The sequence below is a fragment of the Pogoniulus pusillus genome, chromosome 8 (assembly GCF_015220805.1).
Source record: "Pogoniulus pusillus isolate bPogPus1 chromosome 8, bPogPus1.pri, whole genome shotgun sequence".
NCBI classification, from domain to species: domain Eukaryota; kingdom Metazoa; phylum Chordata; class Aves; order Piciformes; family Lybiidae; genus Pogoniulus; species Pogoniulus pusillus.
Window position 1 is genome coordinate 20,631,802 of NC_087271.1, and position 20,917 is coordinate 20,652,718.

The 20,917-nt window shown below is 43.7% G+C and overlaps 1 protein-coding gene across 6 annotated transcripts in view; it reads right to left on the reverse strand.

Moving 5' to 3' along the window:
• SLC44A5 (solute carrier family 44 member 5) overlaps positions 1–20,917 on the reverse strand; it is an 89,386-nt gene that overhangs the window by 29,137 nt on the left and 39,332 nt on the right. For 5 of the 6 annotated variants that reach the window (XM_064147520.1, XM_064147522.1, XM_064147519.1 and 2 more), the window contains 7 exons: positions 20,051–20,124; positions 10,477–10,561; positions 8,843–8,927; positions 4,308–4,436; positions 3,461–3,521; positions 1,806–1,929; positions 889–972 (listed from right to left, as the gene is read on the reverse strand). In XM_064147520.1, coding sequence (XP_064003590.1) covers positions 889–972; positions 1,806–1,929; positions 3,461–3,521; positions 4,308–4,436; positions 8,843–8,927; positions 10,477–10,561; positions 20,051–20,124 — 642 coding nt within the window. Of the gene's footprint in view, positions 1–888; positions 973–1,805; positions 1,930–3,460; positions 3,522–4,307; positions 4,437–8,842; positions 8,928–10,476; positions 10,562–10,646; positions 10,711–20,050; positions 20,125–20,917 lie in introns of those variants that run through there. The other variant, XM_064147525.1, reaches the window with a different exon arrangement.

A 20,917-nucleotide genomic window follows, 5' to 3' on the forward strand; every position in this document is an offset into this window, starting at 1 on the left:
GTGCTGGGCCGCTTCATTCCAACTGCACTATCATCTAGAAATGTTGGGCCAGATGATTCTTGGGTTCCCTTCCAAGCTGGCATTCTGTGAATCTAGAAATCACGTGGTGTGTATGTACACACACATGCACTGCTGTGAGACCAGTCAGTTACATCACATACACAGAACACAAATAACAGTGCAAGTGAATATAGACTAAGCATGCAGGGAGGATTGTTTAGGTTACTACACAGAATCACAAAATCAGCCAGGGTTGGAAGGGACCTCAAGGATCATCCAGTTCCAATCCCCCACCACAGGCAGGGACACTTCCCACTAGAACAGGTCGCTCAAGGCCTCATCCAACCTGGCCTTGAACATCTCCAGGGAGGGAGCAGACACAGCCTCCCTGGGCAACCTGTGCCAGTGTCTCACCACCTTCACTGGAAAGAACTTCTTCCTAAAATCCAGTTTCAATCTCCCCTCTGCCAGTTCAAACCCATTCCACCTTGTCCTGTCATTACAAGACCTTGTCAATAGTCCCTCCCCAGCCTTCCTGTAGCCCCCTTCAGATACTGGAAGGCCACTACAAGGTCTCCTTGAAGCAACTGCAAACGGTTTCCAGTGTTGGAATTGCCACTGAGATGAATCCTACAGCAGAGGAGAGCACCTTCTGCTCTTCAGCCTGGTAGAATATGAAAAGGCTACTGCAGGTCAGCTGCCACTTTACGTATGTGTGCTATGCAGAACCCTATACATCAAGTGATGTAAGAAAATTACAGCTGCTCTTTGAACTTTAAAAGTAGGATTAGTAACAAATGTATACATCATCTATGTTTTAGTTATTACTTTTTAATTCTCTGCACACTCCAAAGGTAGTTTGAAAAAATAAACACACTAAAATCTTACATTAAAATCCAATACCAAGAAATGGCATAGTCCTCAAAAATTTTCATTCCAACTGATCTTGCATCCAGGACATTATTGATGCCACTGAGAAAAGACAAACAAACAAACAAACAAAAGAAGTTACTTTAGGTAGAAAAACAGAATTTACTTGAACAACAAATAGGCTCAGTGAAATAATTTAAAATACATTTGCTAGTGATAAGAATATATTACTATCATCCAGCTCCAGTTCTGTAACCAAGCAACATCAATTGGTTATGCAGGCGAAAAATAATCCATGTAAAAATGTGTGTACAGCTCCTGATAAAGTGTTATTAGAACAGCTTTATGAGGAGTAACTGTCACCAGATATACATACACACACATACATATATATATTTATGTCACAAAAAAAAAAAAGAGATGTGTACTATTATATCTGCAATGCCCCAAGAACTAAACAATTGTGACCTCAGAAATGCTAACAGCAGAGAAAAAGGGAAGAACTCAGTGAAGCAAAAGGTTGACTTTGTGGAACTGTCTTCCTATCCTGCAAAGTACTCTGCCTATTTGAATATTCCTCTAAGAGGAAATGAAGGATGTTCTTACCAAAGAACACACAATGTACTTGTGGATGCTAGAAAAAGTGAACTTAATAACTGAATCAGTTTTTAGCTAGGAAAAAGAAAGAAGAATTATTTAAAAACCTATAGTCACTCTGAGACAAATCAGACGAAAACTTTTGGCTCCTTGTTCATTTCTGCATACCACAGAACTTGAGCTCTGCAAGTGCCTGGGCACAGAAAGACTCTTTTCTGCCAAGACCTTCCTGGCTACTCTCAGCCATTTGCTACAACAGACTCTGATTATTTTTTCAATTCCTACACTACTGCACAATCTCAGAATCCAGCAACTGAGCACTTAAGTGTAAAACCTACTTGGCAGCTTCCCTGAGATCAGTTACATTCCTTGTTTTCCCTCTTCCATCTTTGAAAGTGGTCTGATTTGCCACAGTTAGGACACCATTCTTCGTGGAGAAGTCTGGGAAGCATCTCTTAAGAACTATTCAAAATACCAAAATAAAACACAAGGGTTACTTTGCATGTCAGGCTCCACTGCTACAGCTTGTCTTAGATCATTTCACATTCACATTCAATTGTTTTTCAACCCGATACCTGGTGACATGTGGACTTAAATCTTAAGAGTCATTATATTCAAGATAGTGTTTCCTCTGGGGCTTTTTGCTCAAGCTCAGGAATGATGGGAACATAGTTTTCCACTGGAGATTCTTGACGCTACCAAATGACAGCAGCTGCATCTGTAGCAGTCTAAGAATCTGTAGTTAATGTGGACCTTACTCTATGTCAGTATCTAGGCAGCTTACAAAAACTGCAGCTTGTAATTTCATGGTAATCATCAGACCAGCTCCTAGGACAGATTCAACATGACTGGTCACAAATAGTATTAGCACCCAAACCCATACATAACAACAGCAAATGCCAGCTCCTCACTTGCCAGATGAGCTGCAGTTCCAGACACTCCAGCTAGGTAGTCTTGGAGTGGAAGTGATGGAAAAAAGACTGAAACTATTTAGACAGAAGGAGGAGTAGATTATAAAAGACCAAAAAGGGAGAGAAGTTTACACACTGCTCTTTGCCACAGAAGTCCTGACTTTCATTCCAAAGGGTAGAGCAGGTCAGTTCTACACAGCTATACTTCAGCTTTATGTAAGAACTCCATACCTTGCTTCAGGTTCAATATGATGCCAGAGTTTAATATTCAGTCTAGAATATCTACCTCACCAATCATTCTACATGTCTCTTTTCTTCCCTCTGTAACCTTTGCCCCTTGTAGTCTATAAGAAGAGAACAGCTTATTTGCAAATTACTTCCTGTCATTCCAGTCAGTACCTCAGTTTCCACATAGATTTTGAGTATTTATTAAGAATTTAATCCATACTTTATGGCTTTGATAACCTGTCCCAGGTTGACATGATGTCTGTTTTAAACCATGGGAAAACAAACAGCAATTTCTTATTTGCATGAGCTTCTGGGTCAGTGGCAGATACCCTTGGTACTGCATTTCTGCAGCTGAGATGAGCTCTGAGACCTGTGTTTATCCACTCAGAAATATCTGATCACAGTGACAGAAACATTTTTTGCCTCCTTTGTTCTTCTGTATGCCCTGCACGGGAAGCACTGCAACTGCAAAGCAAGCTGCATCTGAACTTCCAACAGCTGGCCATATGATCCTTCTCACGTCTGTGGCATTTCCTTGGTGTCAGTGGGGATGCTTGCTCACATGTTTTGGAAGGCGCAATTTGACCTGTAAGCTTTTGTTATCAGTGGTGATTCAAGCACAAGAAAGAGCTCAGCTTGACCTGATCACATGCTGAATGTTTATGGGTGGCAGTTGGAAAAAAAAACAATAATAAATCTTTACACTTTCGAGCTGCTTAAAACTCAATGGACATTTCTGTCAGACAACACAGCTCCTAGTGGCCTGGCCACAAAACACTTTTCAAGATGGAGTTGTGCTTTAATTTGAATGCTTAAAATCTGCTAAGAGGTGTGTAAGAAGTAGAGCCACTCACAAGGCCTGCTTGGAATGATCATCGAAGGACAATCTTCATCACGTAGGACTTGAGCAACAGACTAAAAAGGGGAAAAACAGGAATGCTGAATAGAGAGCAGAATAATTACATGGGTTTCGTTTCTTACCCAGTCTGAGAAAAGGCCCCAAACTGGGCTTTGTAGCCTCCTCCCCAAACTTGACTGGTGGAGCTGCAAGATACATTCATGATGTAAGTAAGAATCCAAACTGTCAGTGTGATTTGGGAATAGACTATTCTTCTTTCCTTTTCTAGTGACAAAAAAGAAAAGTCCTGTTCACTTCAGATCAGTTCTAAGCCAGAAGTGACTGGGCAAATGTTCCTCGCCTCCTCTTCACTTTTGCTCTTAAAGAAGAGTAAGAATTTAACACAATTAATATAGCTGAATTTCAAGGACTTGTAAAGGTGGGAGAAATAACACAGTACATTTGGATGCAAAATCAGTTACATGAAGGATAGGTTAATTTTCGTAGCTCAATTACAAAGCAGCTCTAGATGACTCAGGAGCCTTAAGAACTGGTTTGAGATACTCAAGTCTACTGCTGTGGAGTAGTACTAAAGTACTAGTACTAAGTACTAAAGAATGCTGCTTGTCACAGCACTAGAACTATGTGGCCAGCAGCAGATGTTCTTCTAAGCAAGGAATAATCATTTAAAGAGTGAGGGAATTGGAATGCATACAAGACCTTTGCCCCTGATTAAATCAAGGTCAAACCACACATATAGGACAATTCCTTAAAATCAGAATAATTTAAAGCTTTGATGTAGCTCAGTAAAATTATGCACATTATCTATAGCTGTATCCCACCAGGTACTGATAGATACACACCTTGCGAGGGTTATTAAAACCAGGCTTGCAGAACTGCTTGAAGTAATTCCACTGATCTGGTTTGTATCTGTAGGATGCTTGAATATCAATGTAGGTTGCAAACCTGTCTGGGCACTTTGAGACACAAAGCTGGAAGAAAACACAACCAACAACAACAACAACAAAAGTAAAAAGAGTAAAAACACACTGGGGGTAGAGAAGGATATGGAAAGTCTATGCAATTAAAAAGCAAGGAAAAAGGCCACCCAGAGAATTGCACTGCCCCCTGGAATTATCTGCAGTAATCTTACTGCAGTCTTTAGAAAGGGACATAGGTTTTCCTTCTGATTCCCTTGATAAATGGTTCTTAACATCCTTGCTAGAATACACTTTCAAAGTGCCTCCTCTTATCTGGCACATCAAATCACTCTCTCCTTCTCCTTAGGCTCTACACATTCTTGTAGATAAGCAGAGACTTGAGTCCTCCTCTACTTCCAGCAGCAGCAGTGTACGCAAGCAAAGTAGTACAGTAGCTACCTTCACAGGCTTGAGAGGAGCCCTGAGGAGAGGGACTTGAGGGTGCTGGTGGAGAAGAACATCAATCTGAGCTGTCAGTGTGCTCTTGCAGCCCAAAAAGCAACCAGAGCCTGGGTTGCAGCAAGAGAAGTGTGGGCAGCAGGGTGAGGGAAGTGATCCTCTCTGCTCCACACTGGTGAGAACCCACCTGGAGTACTGCATCCACTTCTGGAGCCCCTGGGACAAGAGGGATATGGATGTGCTGGAAGGTGTCCAGAGAAGGGCCATGAGGATGATCAGAGGGCTGGAGCACCTCTGCTCTGAGGAGAGACTGAGGGAGCTGGGGCTGTTCAGTCTGGAGAGGAGAAGGCTCCCAGGTGACCTTATTGTGGCCTTTTAGTATGTTAAGGAGGCCTACAAGAAAGCTGGGGAGGGATTTTTTAGGCTGTCGGGTAGTGATAGGACTGGGGGGAATGGAACAAAGCTAGAAATGGGTAGATTCAGACTGGATGTGAGGAAGAAGTTGTTCAGCACGAGGGTGATGAGAGCCTGGAAGGGGTTGCTCAGGATGGTGGTGGAAGTCTCCTTCCTGGAGGTGTTTAGGGGCAGGCTGGATGAGGTTCTGGACAGCCTGATCTAGTGTGAGGTGTCCCTGCCCATGGCAATGGGGTTGGAACAAGATGATCCTGTGGTGCCTTCCAACTCTGACTGATTCTATGATTCTATGACCCACGTAGCACATTTATAATGAGAAATTTATTTTTAAGTCTCACCAGCTAAAATTGCTCCACCCATCTACAAAGTCTCTGCAGTTAACTACTGCTACACAGATACTGTCCAAGTATCTAGATGTAAATCACCCAAAGGTGACTTTCCCACTGAGTGATGACAAATCTCCCCTAGTTACAAAGCAAGAGGGCTGCAGGTGCCAGGAATGAAATTCAGACCACTCAAGCTACAGTCATTATTAACAGGATTTGTGTGAGCAATCCGGTGAGGACTATGGTTTGATGAATGCATCCACTCAGAAGTTAGGGTTTAGATTTAGCAGTGGAGAAGCAGCCATCCCAATACAGAGATTCCAGAGGCTTTGCTGGACACTGGAATCATACATCTACACAGATGTTCTGACCCCTCAGTGTCACTACACACTGTGAGGTGGTGTGTGCTAGTCTGAAGCAAGCTGGAATGTTTTGGTAAAAGAACTAGATAACAGGCAGTGAAATGAAAACAATTGATGTCAACTTCTCTCATAGTCTCGCTGAGAACTCTGGGAAGAAGAAAGACTTTTTCTCCATTTTGTCTTTCACTTCTGCCTTTGCCTTCAGACCTGGTCACATCTCATTAACCTTGCTCCTACTAACCTTGCTCCCTAACCTCTTGGCCGCACCTCTCTTCTTCCTGAGAACTGGGGTAAGGTTGAGAGGGCCGGGGGAGGTGTTGGGGTGGTTTGAGAGCCCCTCCTGGGGACCTTGGTTTCTGGGAGGGGAGTTGTGCTTTTGTATTGTTTATCCTTTGTATATTTCTGTATATAATTGTATATAACTGTATATATTGTAAATAGCTGCTTGTAAATTCTGCTAGCTGTAAATAAATTGCTTCATCTATATTCCCAGGGTCCGTCTGAGTTAGCTGGGGCAAATACAAAGTGTGGGGGGGCGGGTAAGAGCCCAAACCATCACATGGTGTCAAGTCCATCTTTTTAGCAAGTTTCAGACTTTTTTAGAAGGTTGTTCTCTGGTCCCAAAACTGTGCTAGCCAAACACCATTTGCAAAGTTCTGCTATCCAGCTACCAGAAACACATCATGCACTCAGTTACATTTCACCTCAGGGACATTCCACCATGTGAATCCCTTCAAGGAACGTTGGGAAGAGATCTTGTGCTAGCCCTTAGAACAAGAAAGACGCTGCAAGGAGGTTTTCAAGATAGGTACTACAGTCCTGTGGACTAACCACAGGCCAAGAACAAAGAAAGGAGAGTTCTGCCCTAGCTGGGACAAGTGACTAACAAGTTACACACTCCACTATAACTTCAGTTTCCCATCTATGACACAGCTATGGGTACAGGGAACTGCAGTAACAATTTGCAAACCTGCAGCTTTGCTTAGGAACTGAAGCTCTTCCCATGCCAGTTCTTGGGTTGTTTTTTTTCCTCCTGCTATTGGATATGAATGAGATGGGGAAAAAAGATCCTATCTGCAGCTCAGAAAAGGAATTCTCACACAAACGTCTCATCTGCATTTCCACCAAAGGCCAGAGGATAACTATCTGCAGAAGCAAACCATGCAGCATTATTCTCAGTTGTACATTTGAAAAGAAACAAAACTACTTTTTTCCCCCCAAAACTCTTCTTCAACAGGTATTTCACCTTACTTGATTCATGACCACTAGCAATTTGGCCACAGCACCAGTCAGATCCCATACAATGACCTCAGTATTTATGACCAGGCTGAATTGCTCCAGTAACAGGCTAAAGTCTGCAGGGTATGGTGTTGGTGTCTGCATGTGGACAGATGGGGGCTCCTGAAGCAACCTTCTGCTGAGAGAGAAAGTTTCCATTCTAACATCAACTGGTCAGTGTTAGGAAGATTTCCATCTCTTCAGCTGTCCATACAGTCACACTAACTGACAGGCCAGAAACATACTAGGACAGGGACCAGGAGTAAGGGCAAGCTGGAATAGGAAACATTTTTAAATGATAGTCAAATAAACAGGCAATGAACATTTGTAATCAGTAAACTGATTACCACATAACAACCCTCATCTAAATCAATACTGGACTTCACTGAATGTTGTCAAGGTGGCTGAGACCATACTTTGTCACCTGCAGTTTAATTACATGGACAATTACTTTGGCAGCAAAGTTGCATCAGTGCAGACTGACATACCCCATGCCATGCCTTGTTGCCTCATAATATGAACCGACATAACTGGTTGTGCAATTGTTGCACAAACCAGGTCAGTAAAATAGTCTCATGTAAGAAAAAGATAAGGAGGACCATTTTAATCCAGACAAGTTCAGTGAGTGGGTTTATATCACAGCTCCACAAGAAGCTGCAGGACAGCTAAGGGAGCACAAAGTGTGCCATAAGACACGAACGGGCTTTCAGGATCATCGCTTTTCATAGAACATTAGAATGGTTTAGGTTGGAAGGGACCTCAAAGATTATCTAGTTCCAACCCCCTACCATAGGCAGGGACAACTCCCACTAGAACAGGTCACTCAAGGCCTCATCTAGGTTGGCCTTGAACACCTCCAGGGAGGGAGCAGCCACAGCCTCCCTAGGCAACCTGTGCCAGTGTCTCACCATCCTCACTGGAAAGAACTTCTTCCTAACATCCAGTTTAAATCTCCCCTCTGCCAGTTCAAACCCATTCCTCCTTGTTCTGTCATGACAAGACCTTGTCAATAGTCCCTTCCCAGCCCTCCTGTAGCCCTCTTAAGATACTGGAAGGCCACTCCAAGGTGTCCTAGAAGCCTTCTCTTCTCCAGGCTGCAGAGCCCCAACTCTCATAGCCTGTCCTCATAGCAGAGCTGCTGCAGCCCTCTGAGCATCTTTGTGGCCCTAGAAATTGCCACAGATTCTAAGCACAGGCAGGTACTCCTGTTACTGGGCATATGCACATTTTCTTGAACATGTTTAGTTTGTAAAAGCCCAGATGCAATAAAAATTATATTCTGTGTGCACTGACTACTGCTAGATAGCTACCTGTCATGAATTTGTAAATAAAAGAATCACAGAATGTTAGGTGTTGGAAGAGACCTCCAGAGATCACCAAGTCTAACACCCCTGCCAAAGCAGGATCAGTATTCAATTAAAGAGGCTTCTTTTTGCCAGCTCATTTCCAAATTACACCCTCTTGGACAATTCTGTCTGTTTCTTCTGACCACCAAAAGCTGTACCTCATCCAAACCCCAATCATATTACATTTTCAAGGATAGGAACAGCAGTTTTTAAATGCAAACAAATTTATATCTAGTTCTTAAACACCATGAATAAGAGTCAGGGAAAACATTTTATCTCTGTATTTCACTCACCTGTGTTGTAGGGCACTGTAGGTTTATTAACACTATGGGGCTGGCACATTTCAGAATGTTGAAGTAAAATAAAATGGTCTTGTTCCTATGGAAGCAGATATAAGACAATTAATGTTAGAAATATGGGTGTTTATATATCCCAGCATTCAAAAATTTATAGCATACATTGGTGTTTAAAATTCAATTGTTGTGAATGGTCACAGCACAAACACAAACCAGAAAAAAGCCTAAATTGCAAGCAGACCCTGAACGTCCCACGGTCAGAAATCCCTGCGGCCAGAAGTATTTCTTCTAAAGAACGTTATATTTTGAAAAGTATTTTCCACAGCAAGGTTTTAAGCTGAAAAACCCTGCCGCTGAGAAGCGATGTCTACAACCCCCCCCCCCGCAAACACACCGGTTCTTCTGCACCAACCCCGGGCACATGGCACCAGCTGCTGGCTTTCTGTGCACCAGCAGGTGGCACCAGAGTCAACCAAAAGCTCCTCACCTCTGGAAGCCGAAAGCAGGTGGCCAGGGAACGGCATGGAAGCAGCACCTGCTGACAAGGCTGATAAACCTCCTTGGATAACAACAAGGGGCAGTCGGAGAGGTTTGCACACCTGAGCCCCACACTTGACAGCTTCTGGAGCTTAAGTCCTCGGGAGCAGGAGGGTAGCAGTAACCATGCTTGAGCAAACCCCAAGCAACGCTACGTGCTTGGGGCAGTGTGGCTGGAGAGCTGCTGGCAGAAAGGGATCTGGGGGTTGTAATAGACAGGAGATGAATAGGAGCCAGCAGTGTGCCCAGGCAGCTGAATAGGAGCCAGCAGTGTGCCCAGGCGGCCAGCAGCTGGCTGAGATTACAAATGCTGTGGCCAGCAGGAGCAGGGAGGTGATTGTGCCCTTGGACTTGGCTCTGGTGAGGCCACACCTCCAGTGTTGTGTTCAGCTTTGGGCACCGCAAAACAAGAGAGATGTGAAGGCGCTGGAGCAGGTCCAGAGGAGGGCAGTGAAGCTGGGGAAGGACCTAGAGAATGAGTCTTATGAGTATCAGCTGAGGGAGCTGGGGATGGTTAGTTTGAATAAGAGGAGGCTGAGGGGAGATCTCATTGCTGTCTACAGCCACCTTGGAGAGAGGTGTGGAGAGGCTGCTGCTGGGCTCTTCTCACAGCTAACTGGAGACAAAACAAGGGGGAATGGCCTCAAGCTGAGGCTGGGCAGGTTTAGATTGGACATTAGGAAAAGTTTTTCATGGAGAGAGTGGTCAGGGAGTGGAATGAGCTGCCCAGGGAGGTGGTGGAGTCCCCCAGCCTGGCTGGTTTGGATGTGGTGCTTAGGGATATGATTTAAGGTGACTCTTGTAGAGTTACAGGTTGGACTTGGTGATCCTGAGGGGCTTTGCCAGCCTGCATGTTTCTGTGATTCTGTGAAACAAGGCTGCCCCTCCTTTGTGTGTTGCCACTCCTGCTCCCACACCTTTCCATTGCACTTCCAGCACACAGCTCCCACCAGTTAGTGAAAATGGCTTTGCCTTCAAGGCCATACAGCAAGAGGGTTGGTGCCTTCTCAACCTCCCACAAGAACTCCAAGAGACCTCACATCTTATTCACAAGGCATGAGCAGCACAGGTATGTGAACGGATTTAGTACTCACTCATTGGGGGTATCTTTCTGACCACAGAACTGCCCATAGCTGTCAGTTGGATAAATCACTTTCCTGGGGTCACCATGCACCCAAGCTGCAAACAAACACAGGGCTTTTACCATTTCAGTCTAGCGCACACAGTTGATAGTTGAAATCAAGTACCATGAAAATGTTATCACCTCTAATGTACCACTGCAATCTGGGTTGGTCACCACTGAAGGGTACTGATTTGTGCATGTCCTACTGGAAAAAGAAAATATAAAACAAACTAAACTGAACTAAGATATGAATGGATCAGTAAGAGAGCAAACGAGTTCACTTTTTACTTTCAGGGCACATATATCTGGTTTGTATCCAAAGCATGATGTAATGGACTTAAAAATAACAGTGATTAAAAGGGGCGAGGAGAGGAGCTCACTATGCAGAGAAATCTGAGCACTCACAGAAGACCACAATGCACTGAAATGAATGGGTAGCGTGTGACAGAAATACACAGGGTGTGGCTGATCTAATGGATTCCATTTGCAGCAAGAATAGAAACAAACCCACTCTGTAAATGAAAACATTTCCTGACCCCTCACTTGGCAGGTGTCCCATTTTTTCAGTTACCAAGCCTGCACCTGGCATCTTATGTATTATATGCTAGTGTGAACCGTAGTAAGGAATGGCAAAAGAGGTTTACATTTAACTTTTTAACTTCATCTCTCCACTTGAAAGCAGGATTTCTTCTCCATGTCATTTTCACCTGCACCATTATTTCACTTTGAGAATCAAGTACAAATCAGATATCACCACTAGTACTACTATGTTTAAGCTATAGTGTGTACACTTGACTAGGCTTCCTTCATCAAGCATCACTACATCTAAGCCACAGTGTGCAGACTTGACTGGGCTGCCTTTATTACCAGCCAGTGACCAGCCTTGGAATTCCTTTATAGAATCATACAAACATAAAATGGTTTAGGTTGGAAAGGACCTCAAAGATCAGCCAGTTCCAACTCCCACTAGAACAGGTCGCTCAAGGCCTCATCCAACCTTGTCTTGAACACCTTCAGGGAAGTTGTGGATCACAGGATCACAGAATGTGACCATATTCTGTTATTCTGTGATCCACAATCTCTCTGTGTAACCTGTGCCAGTGTCTCACCACCCTCACTGGAAAGAACTTCCTCCTAACACCCAGTTTAAATCTCTGTGAGTTTAAACCCGTTACCCCTAGTCCTTTACAAGACCTTGTAAATAGTCCCTCCCCAGGCCTCCTGTAGCCCCCTTAAGATACTGGAAGGCCATTCCAAGGTCTCCTCAAAGCCTTCTCTTCTCCTGGATGCAGAGCCCCAACTCTCATAGCCTGTCCTCATAGCAGAGCTGCTGCAGCCCTCTGAGCATCTTTATGGCCTCCTCTGGACTGGCTCCAATAGTTTGAGTTTTTGGCTACCAACTGCTTAGCTGACCCTAAAGAATCAAAAGTTCATTCACTTTGAAATATCTCCTGAAAGTGACATCCAGTGCCAGAACATAATTCCATATCATTGACCTGAGCTGACACTCTAAAACCAGGTGGCCAGATAGCTGCAGAGAAGACCACTGATCTCCTCCTATACATTTCCTTGTGCTTGTATCAGGTGGAACAGATTACAGGTATTACAAAGATTCCAGCCCCAATCTTCCCCATCTTGCACTATGACCTGGCTGTCTGTCAGGAGCCCACTTAGCACACACTTTAGGCTTTGATCTATGTAACCTGCTTAGAACTTCCTTCTCTAATTATGCCACTTTCTCTCAACTTTGTGACACTGTATTTAGTCATCTCTGAAACTGTCCTTTTCCTCAAGGTCACTCTGGCAAGAATAACAATACTGAACACTGAGGATACATGCAATAGAGACAGAGCCTACGTAAGGTCTCAGAGTAGCAAAATTCAGAGGCTCACAGGATGTCAGGGGTTGGAAGGGACCCAAAGAGATCATCGAGACCAACCTCCCTGCCAGAGCAGGAGTGTACAATCGAGCTCAGGTCACAAGGGAACACATCCAGGCAGGCCTTGAAAGTCTTGAATTGCTACAGCCAGTTGACAGCTCCTATGACATCAGGAAGCAAAGAGCTCTCTGGTGATCACAATGAGTCTGTAGCTTACAGCATTTACACTTCCTGCTATCATGACTCTGACAAGAGGGAGTTCTTCTTTCAGTATGACTTTGCTTTTCACACAGGTAAAAGTCTGGTACCTGACTCAGCTCCTTCATAGCCCTGAAATACCTTTGAGGCCTTAACTTGTATGAAATTAGACAACTCTAACACATCAGTTTGCCCAGTCCCCAAATTAGTATATTTTATTAGTTAGGCATATTATTAAAGTGACTAATTTTTTGCATTTGACTGTATTTTAATTTAACACCAGCAAAGCAGGAAGCCACAGAGATAACTGTGTACAGTCCTGGAGCCCCCACCACAAAAAGGACATGGAACTGTTGGAGTGAGTCCAGAGGAGGCCATGAAAATGCTCAGAGAGCTGCAGCAGCTCTGCTATGAGGACAGGCTACAAGAGTTGGGGCTCTGCAGCCTGGAAGAGAAGGCTTTGAGGAGACCTTGCCATAGCCTTCCAGTATCTGAAGGGGACTACAGAAGGGCTAGGGAGGGACTACTGACAAGGTCTTGTAATGACAGGATGAGGAGCAATGGGTTTAAACTGGCAGGAGGGAGATTTAAACTGGATGTTAGGAAGAAGTTATTTGCAGTGAGGATGGTGAGACACTGGCACAGGTTGCCCCGTGAGGTTGTGGATGCTCCCTCCCTGGAGGTGTTCAAGTCCAACCTAGATGAGGCCTTGAGTGACCTGTTCTAGTGGGACGTGTCCTTGCCTATGGTGGGGGCTTGGAACTGGATGATCTTTGAGGTCTCTTCCAACCTGAACCATTCTATGATTCCATAAGCCCCACCATGTCAGATTCAAGGTACTGGTAAGAATTTTGTAGCAAGACTTTTATCTTCTTTGTATTGATGATTTGGAAGTAGTTGCCACCACCAACAGTATCCCTTTGCTAAAGTAGCAACTGAAGCCTGGAATTATTTTTCACTCTTCAGACAAACTTGGGTGGAAGAAGATAAACATAATCTTCTTTAGGTTGTTTTGTGACTTTGTTTTTTGTGGGTTTTGTTTGGTTTTTCTATCTCAGAGCTACTAAAGAAACACCTGTGTGATGGAAGCTTACATCCTTCAGCCTGTTTAGGTGGACTAAACACAGCCAACAAGGATAAAATTCAGCTCATCAAACGGGCAGAGCAGTCTGTTTTCCTCACATTCTTTTTAGTTCGAATGCAAAGTGTGCTGAAATACTTCAAAAAGTACACACACACACCCAGTTTTGCTGGGTTTCTATCAATCCTTGGTCTCAAATTTAATCACTCATCTTTTGCAGTGAGTTTCTCAATTATAAACAGGGAGTAGCAGAGTACAGGCATTGGAAACACTGCTTACTTCCAGTCAGAATGTCTGTTCAGGCTGCACCTGCTCTGGCACTATTGAATTGTCTAAAACTACTCCTTCTTGGCAGTAGTTGTCCTGTGTGCCTAAAGCTTCACTCATGTTTTTATGGTATTAAAAAAAAAACTGCTTTTAAAAAAATTAGATTGAGCAGACTGTGAAATTCCATCAATGGGATCAGCTCTGCGGGGTGGATGGAGGAAGAAGTCTCTCAGCTAAATTCCAAACTGAAACAAGAAACAATTAGGTTTGATTTACAACATATACACTTAGCATTTAATTAACTCTGCAGCAGAGGGGGAAAAAAGAGAAGGGAAATTATCAACAGAAAATATGCAGCTTCTTTCATTGCCTGTGCCAGGACCAAGCAAATAAACTTCTGTCACCATTTTTTGCAAATTTAAGAGCAATGACAGTGAAAGGATCCATGTGGTAAGTACATAATCTTTCTGGCCTGGCTAGTGAAGAGTAAGTAGCTAATTTAACTGCATGAGAAGGTTGTTGTTAAGAACTAGCCTGACTGGGCAGCACCATGTTTTGCATGTTGTGCTGCACTACTGGCAACTCATTTGATCAAGCACTACATTAGAAGGGATCCAGTCATATAAAATACTTATTCCAGCACGCCCTGATGCTCATAAGGCTACAGTCTGAATGGTGGCACAAATGATTCGACTGAAAAAGAAAAGAACAGCTGAACCATATTCCATATCACACAGTTGACTCAGCCCTCAGAGCAGCAATGTGACATCCTATGACACCAGTACAGCATTTTCAGGAGGCCTGCAGTTAGGATGGTCCTTTTATTGATGTGAATCCAGCACACATGGACGGTATCAAAAATAGCTAACATCTGCCACTAAATGTCTATCAGATGGACTCCTTTTTTATCCTGTGGTCTATGGGCTGTATCAGTGGTTGTAAAGGCTGGAATGCTCCCTGTCAAGGAGAAAATGTGATTAGAACAATGTCATCCTGAGATGCTCAAAAAAGAACTGCAAATCTGTTTGTAGTTCACATTCTGTGATTCTGTAATATCTGCCTCGCTCCCTTTCCTGGGTATTTCTGAAAGGCTAGTCTTTCACAGCATCATTTTCCTTCCCTTAAAGGTGTATTTTTTAAATTTTAATGTCTGGAGAAACTGATCAGCCAAATTGTTCCTATGGCTTTTTAATACAAGCAATATACTAATGTATTGAAACAGGAAATCACAGAATTAATCAAGTTGGAAAAGACCTTCAAGATCTTCAAGTCCAACTTATCACCTAACATCTTCTAATTAATTAAACCATGGCACTAAGTGCCTCATCCAGCCTCCTCTTAAACACCTTCAGGGATGGGGACTCCACCACCTCCCCAGGCAGCCCATTCCAATGCCAATCACTCTTGCTGTGAAGAACTTCTTCCTAACATCCAGCCTGAACCTGCCACCAGCTTGAGACTATGTCCTCTTGTTCTATCACTGGCAGAAGAGACCAAATCAAACATATGACACAGAATTTGTAACTCCATGTTGGTGACATTGGTATTGTGTATGCCTCCCTTGGTACAGTACAGCAAGAGTTATTACTTGGAATTAAACTGTGCTCTGGAATGTGAGGCTTCTTGCCAAGATAACATATCTACTGCTCTTTATGTGCACTTCTCTGAATTAAAATTGTCTTAAGAGTCTAAACATTTGTGAAGTAACACCCAGAGGAGCCCAGTGTATCTGAAATAAACATGCAGAGTTGTCAGGCTGATAGGAAGAAACTGGGTGGGCACAATCCCAAGTACAACTCCAGGCTGGGTGGCAAATGGCTGAGAGCAGCTCTGAGGAAAAGGACCTGGGGATCTGGAGTCATGAAAAGCTCCACATGAGCTGGCAGTGTGAATGCAGCCCAGACAGCAACTGTGTGCTGGGCTGCAGCAAGAGCAGTGTGGCCAGCAGGGCAAGGGAGGGGATTCTGCCCCTTTGCTCTGCTCTCCTGAGAGCCCACCTGGAGCACTGTGTGCAGCTCTGGAGCCCCCAGCACAAGAAGGACATGGAACTGTTGGAGTGAGCCCAGAGGAGGCCACAAAGATGCTCAGAGGGCTGCAGCAGCTCTGCTATGAGGACAGGCTACAAGAGTTGGGTCTCTGCAGCCTGGAGAAGAGAAGGCTTTGAGGAGACCTTGGAGTGGCCTTCCAGTATCTGAAGGGGGTATACAGGAGGATGGGAGGGACTATTCACAAGATCTTGTAATGACAGGACTAAGGGTAACGGGTTTAAACTCACAGAGATTTAAACTGGATGTTAGTAAGAAGTTCTTTCCAGTGAGGGTGGTGAGACACTGGCACAGGTTGCCCAGGGAGGTTGTGGATGCTTCCTCCCTGGAGGTGTTCAAGGTCAGGTTTAGATAAGGCCTTGAGCAACCTGTTCTAGTGGGAGGTGTCTCTGCCTATGGTGGGGGGTTTGAAATAGGTAATCTTTGAGGTCCCTTCCAACCTAACCCATTCTATGATTCTGAAAACTGCATGCAATGCTAAATTATCAGTTACATTCTATAAAGTTCCAAGAATGGTAAGAATGTAAATCAGAGATTAACCACTTATTTTCAGTACAGTCACTCAGAAGCTGTCACTGAAGCAGAACTAAGAAAGGCTAGTATCAAAAAGCATCTGGTTTCCTCTTTTGAGGAGAATTGATTATCATTTACTTGCTACATTTCCACCCTACTGTTACAGACAGAGCCACATAGCTGATGGCTATGTGAGCTATTCACACAACACTAGTGGCAAAATTTGACTCAGATTTTCAGTCACAGAAGTTCTGTGATGAACCTGCATTTATTGACTACTTCTCCAGCCAAACTGAACAAAGATCTAAAACTGTATTCACACATATTCAAGAAACAGCAGAAATCCACTTTACTTTTTCTCTAATAAAGCAGAATTCACAGCTAAGGACTGATTTCTAATTTATTTTCCCTTAACATAAACTTCCTTGACTCTCATGTATTTTGTACAGAGCTGGCCCCTGGAACGGTACCAAAGCTGATCTCATCTTGCACTCAGAAATAAATTAGAGTAAAAAGAATAGCTGAAGCATAGTGCAAGGAATGATGAAAAGCAGGGGCCACATGGATCTGGATTTGGAGGTGAACTAATGCTTCCAGACTGAAAATCCAAATCTTATCTGCAACAAAGATACAAATCTGATATCTGTTCCAGGAACAGGCTCTAGTTCTAACCAATATTTCACAAGGTTTGCAAAAAAAAGTTGTTCAGGCTGTTTGTGTCCAGCAGGAAACCACTGCATGTACAGGGCAGGGAACTGTCTCACATCAGAGCAACTACATTGTTTGAGATTACAGGGAAGAGCTGGCCAGTCCTCTTCTGCTGCCATCTACTTCTGCAACATCTAGCATATGGGGTTCTTTGGAAACTGTACATACTGAGCTGACACAGAGTTCTAGCCAAAAATTAAGGACATTTACATAGTGCTAGAAAGAGAGCCAAGATCTGGCAGCACAAGAACACTGCACAGCTAGAAACTGTAAGCAGCTTTCATTTTGTCCAGGTAGCAGCAATTCAGAACACTGCTTGTCTGCAGCGGGCACCAACCAGCAGGGTGTCTGTACGCTCAAGAAAAGCACAAACGTTCCTCTTATCTGAGTCCAGCTTCTTCAGATCTGGCTTAGCATTTCAGCAGTGATAGAAGGGACGAGAAGGACATTAATGAAGAATCAGTTAATGAAGAAAGAAGAGGAGGACAAGAGCATAGACTTAGAGGGATGTCCTTCAGGAATGGTGTACTCCCAGCACCCAATGGGATGCATGGCAGGTCTGCAACAGCTCTGCACAGTCCATCAACTACTGCTGCTTCCTCAGACTAATGATTCGCCTCCTCTTCTTCAGTCTTTTCAGAGCAGGTAACAGAGATATGTTGCATGAACGTTCTGGTAATCCTCCTCCAATCTCCTGTGACAAGGAGTCTTATTACTCTCTCTGAGCCAAACACTTTCACAAGCCAATTAGTGTCAATTTGGAATTAAGCGAGGTGGAAACAATCCATTCAGTTAGGCCATGAGAGCAAGAAGATGCTTCATGCCATAAGGAAAGAGCCTACAGGATCCAAACAGCAGCCACAACTGTGATGAGAGAGGAAATCCACAATTCTGCATATACAGAATCCAGTAGTGGCTACAAAATAAAGAGATCCTGGACTTGTCTCCACACAGATGCCACTGATGTTAGGACTGCATTTCAGGTCAGTCTGAAGCTGACTGTACAATCATGCATACAGAAAGGGACACTCCTCCTGGATCCAGTCCCAAAAAGAATCCCATAGCTGCTTCTAGAGGTGCAGCATAAAATCAAGTACTGCTTGACTAGGTTCTGAATGCACTTTTTGCTCTGCTCACATTTCTTACACCCACAGATCTCAAGTTACCATCCATTTTTGGGAAACAGACATTCAAAGAGATGAGGAAAAAAAAGCCCTCTGAAAAGTAATTATTTTTTCCACCTGCAAGCATCTCCAGCCATCTGCTACTCTTGTGTTGATTTCCTAGCATGGGATTCACACTAACTTGCAGAGGTCTTCCATGCCTGAGCATGGAAGGCTCCAAGGTGACCTTATTGTGACCTTTCGGTATCTTAAGGAGGCCTACAAGAAAGCTAGACAGGGACTTTTTAGGATGTCAGGTAGTGATAGGACTGGGGGGAATGGAACAAAGCTAGAAATGGGTAGATTCAGACTGGATGTTAAAAAGAAGTTCTTCAGCATGAGGGTGGTGAGAGCCTGGAAGGGGTTGCTGAGGAAGGTGGTGGACGCCTCATCCCTGGAGGTGTTCAAGGCCAGGCAGGATGAGACTCTAGACAGCCTGATCTAGTGTGAGGTGCCCCTGTCTATGGCAGGGGTGTTAGAACTATATGATCCTTGTGGTCCCTTCCAATCTTGACTAATTCTCTATGATTCTATGCCCCTCTCGCTTCCTAATGTGTATCATTTCCTTCCTCGCTTCTCTGTTTTCCTGAAGGCATAAAGGTTCATGACAGGGCAGTAAGTGCAGGTGAATAAGGGAAAGAAAAAATACACACAGAGAATTCCCAGTGCTTAAGAGAGAGAATAGACATTTCAGAACATCTTCAGTGTCCACCTACTACAGACAAAATGAGGAGGCAGCTCAGCACTGTGGCTTGGAGGACGTTATGCTACCACACAATTTAGTGGGAGGATGGAGTGTTCTCTCAGACCATGACAGGAATCACCTAGGGTAATTTAGTCCTGCTTACAGTCAGCTGTTCATGCTACAGACAGCAACTTTTTACAGAATGACCCAAAGGTGAAGATGGAATTGACCTCTAGAGGTCATCTTGTTCAAAAATCCCTGCTCAGGCAGGGTCACCTACAACAGGCTTCCCAGGACCATGTCCGGACAGCTTTTGAATAACCTTGAGGATGGAGGTTGCAAACCTTTCCTCTTTACAGAGCAGAAAACACCATCACAGAATTATGAAGCAAACGAATGGCTTTTCTCCTGTGTAAGCCAGGGCCAAGCCAATCTTTTACAAACAAACCAAAAGAAGGCAGACAGACAGTAAATGCATTTTTACAGCATCACTTGTTCTTTCACACACAGGCATTCAAACAATTCTCTCACACAAATAAAATAAAGTGGCTTTTATTGATGAAGATCCTGAACAACTCTGGACCCCAGAGGTAATTTCTCTTACATCTCCTTACCTCTCACTTGGGTTCTTTCAGTAACATTTTACAGAACAGAAAGCCTCTTCAAACCAAAGTGCCTATCTCTACCTTTTGCTGTCAGACCAATCACAAATCAAAGTGAATTCTTCCTCCACAGTAAATTTAGAATAGCCAAACTATTAAAAAATCAACCAAGCCATGTCATTTTTACTTGCACACGTTTAGTTTTGAGTTTGTCATCAGTAAACACATAGGTTTGAACTTCTCCCTAATTACAGCAACCATTAACGTTAACTCATTTGCTTCCAGGCAAGGTATTGACTCTTGACTGGAAGGCTGCACATAGATCTGAGGAAAATGGCATCTCTGTTAAAAACAGTTGCCCCCACACTGTGTAACAAAGCACCCCTACACCCACATTTACTCACCCACAATTCCCAGTGCGATGTAGCCCAGGATGACAACTATGAAGATCACACAGCAAACAACATCTGTGCAGTGTCTAGGAACAGAAAGAAACACATTACAAAATAAGGTGTTTAATATGACCCTTTGAAAACACGGAGCAGCAATAAGCTATTTCAACACCTGAGTAAGAGAATCACAGATCACACAGGAGATCTGCATCTGCACTTAGGAGAAATCTTGCTCACAAAATCATGCTTGAGGTGTAAGACCCTGCTTTTGCAGCAAGACCACCAAACAATTGTGTGTGCCTTTTGCATTGCTGGCAGCAACAAAACTGGGTTTAAATATTCACAGAACAAGTAATTCCTTACAGGAATGAATCCATGAGATCACTTACGATATAAGCTACTACAGGACATCTGCCTCAGCTTGTCCTTAAAGCTAGTATCAAATATTGCAAACAATGTGATGAAAGACCCATTCAGCACAGCTTAACCTGTGTTATAAATAGCTCACAAATGGAGAAATCAGGGTGAAATGAAAAAAGCCTTCATGCAAGTCCCTCAGCTTCTGCACAACACTCTGACTCAGCTGCTTGACCTCATTTAACACAATCAAAATATGCTCTACAGGGAGGATAAAACACCCTCACATACTGTGGGTGCCATACTTTTCACAGACAAGCAATCAAATAGCACTCTCCAGCCAGAAAACTGAGCCAGCAGATGAACTGAATGTTCAATTAAATCACTGTCTTCTACTTATTGGTCTGCATATTAAGTTCATGCAGGCAGAGGACTGATGTGGATGACTGGACTAATTTTCCTCCAGTGTCTGACCTTGATGAGAGCAGTTCCAGGAGTGTAATTAACATGAAGTATGACATT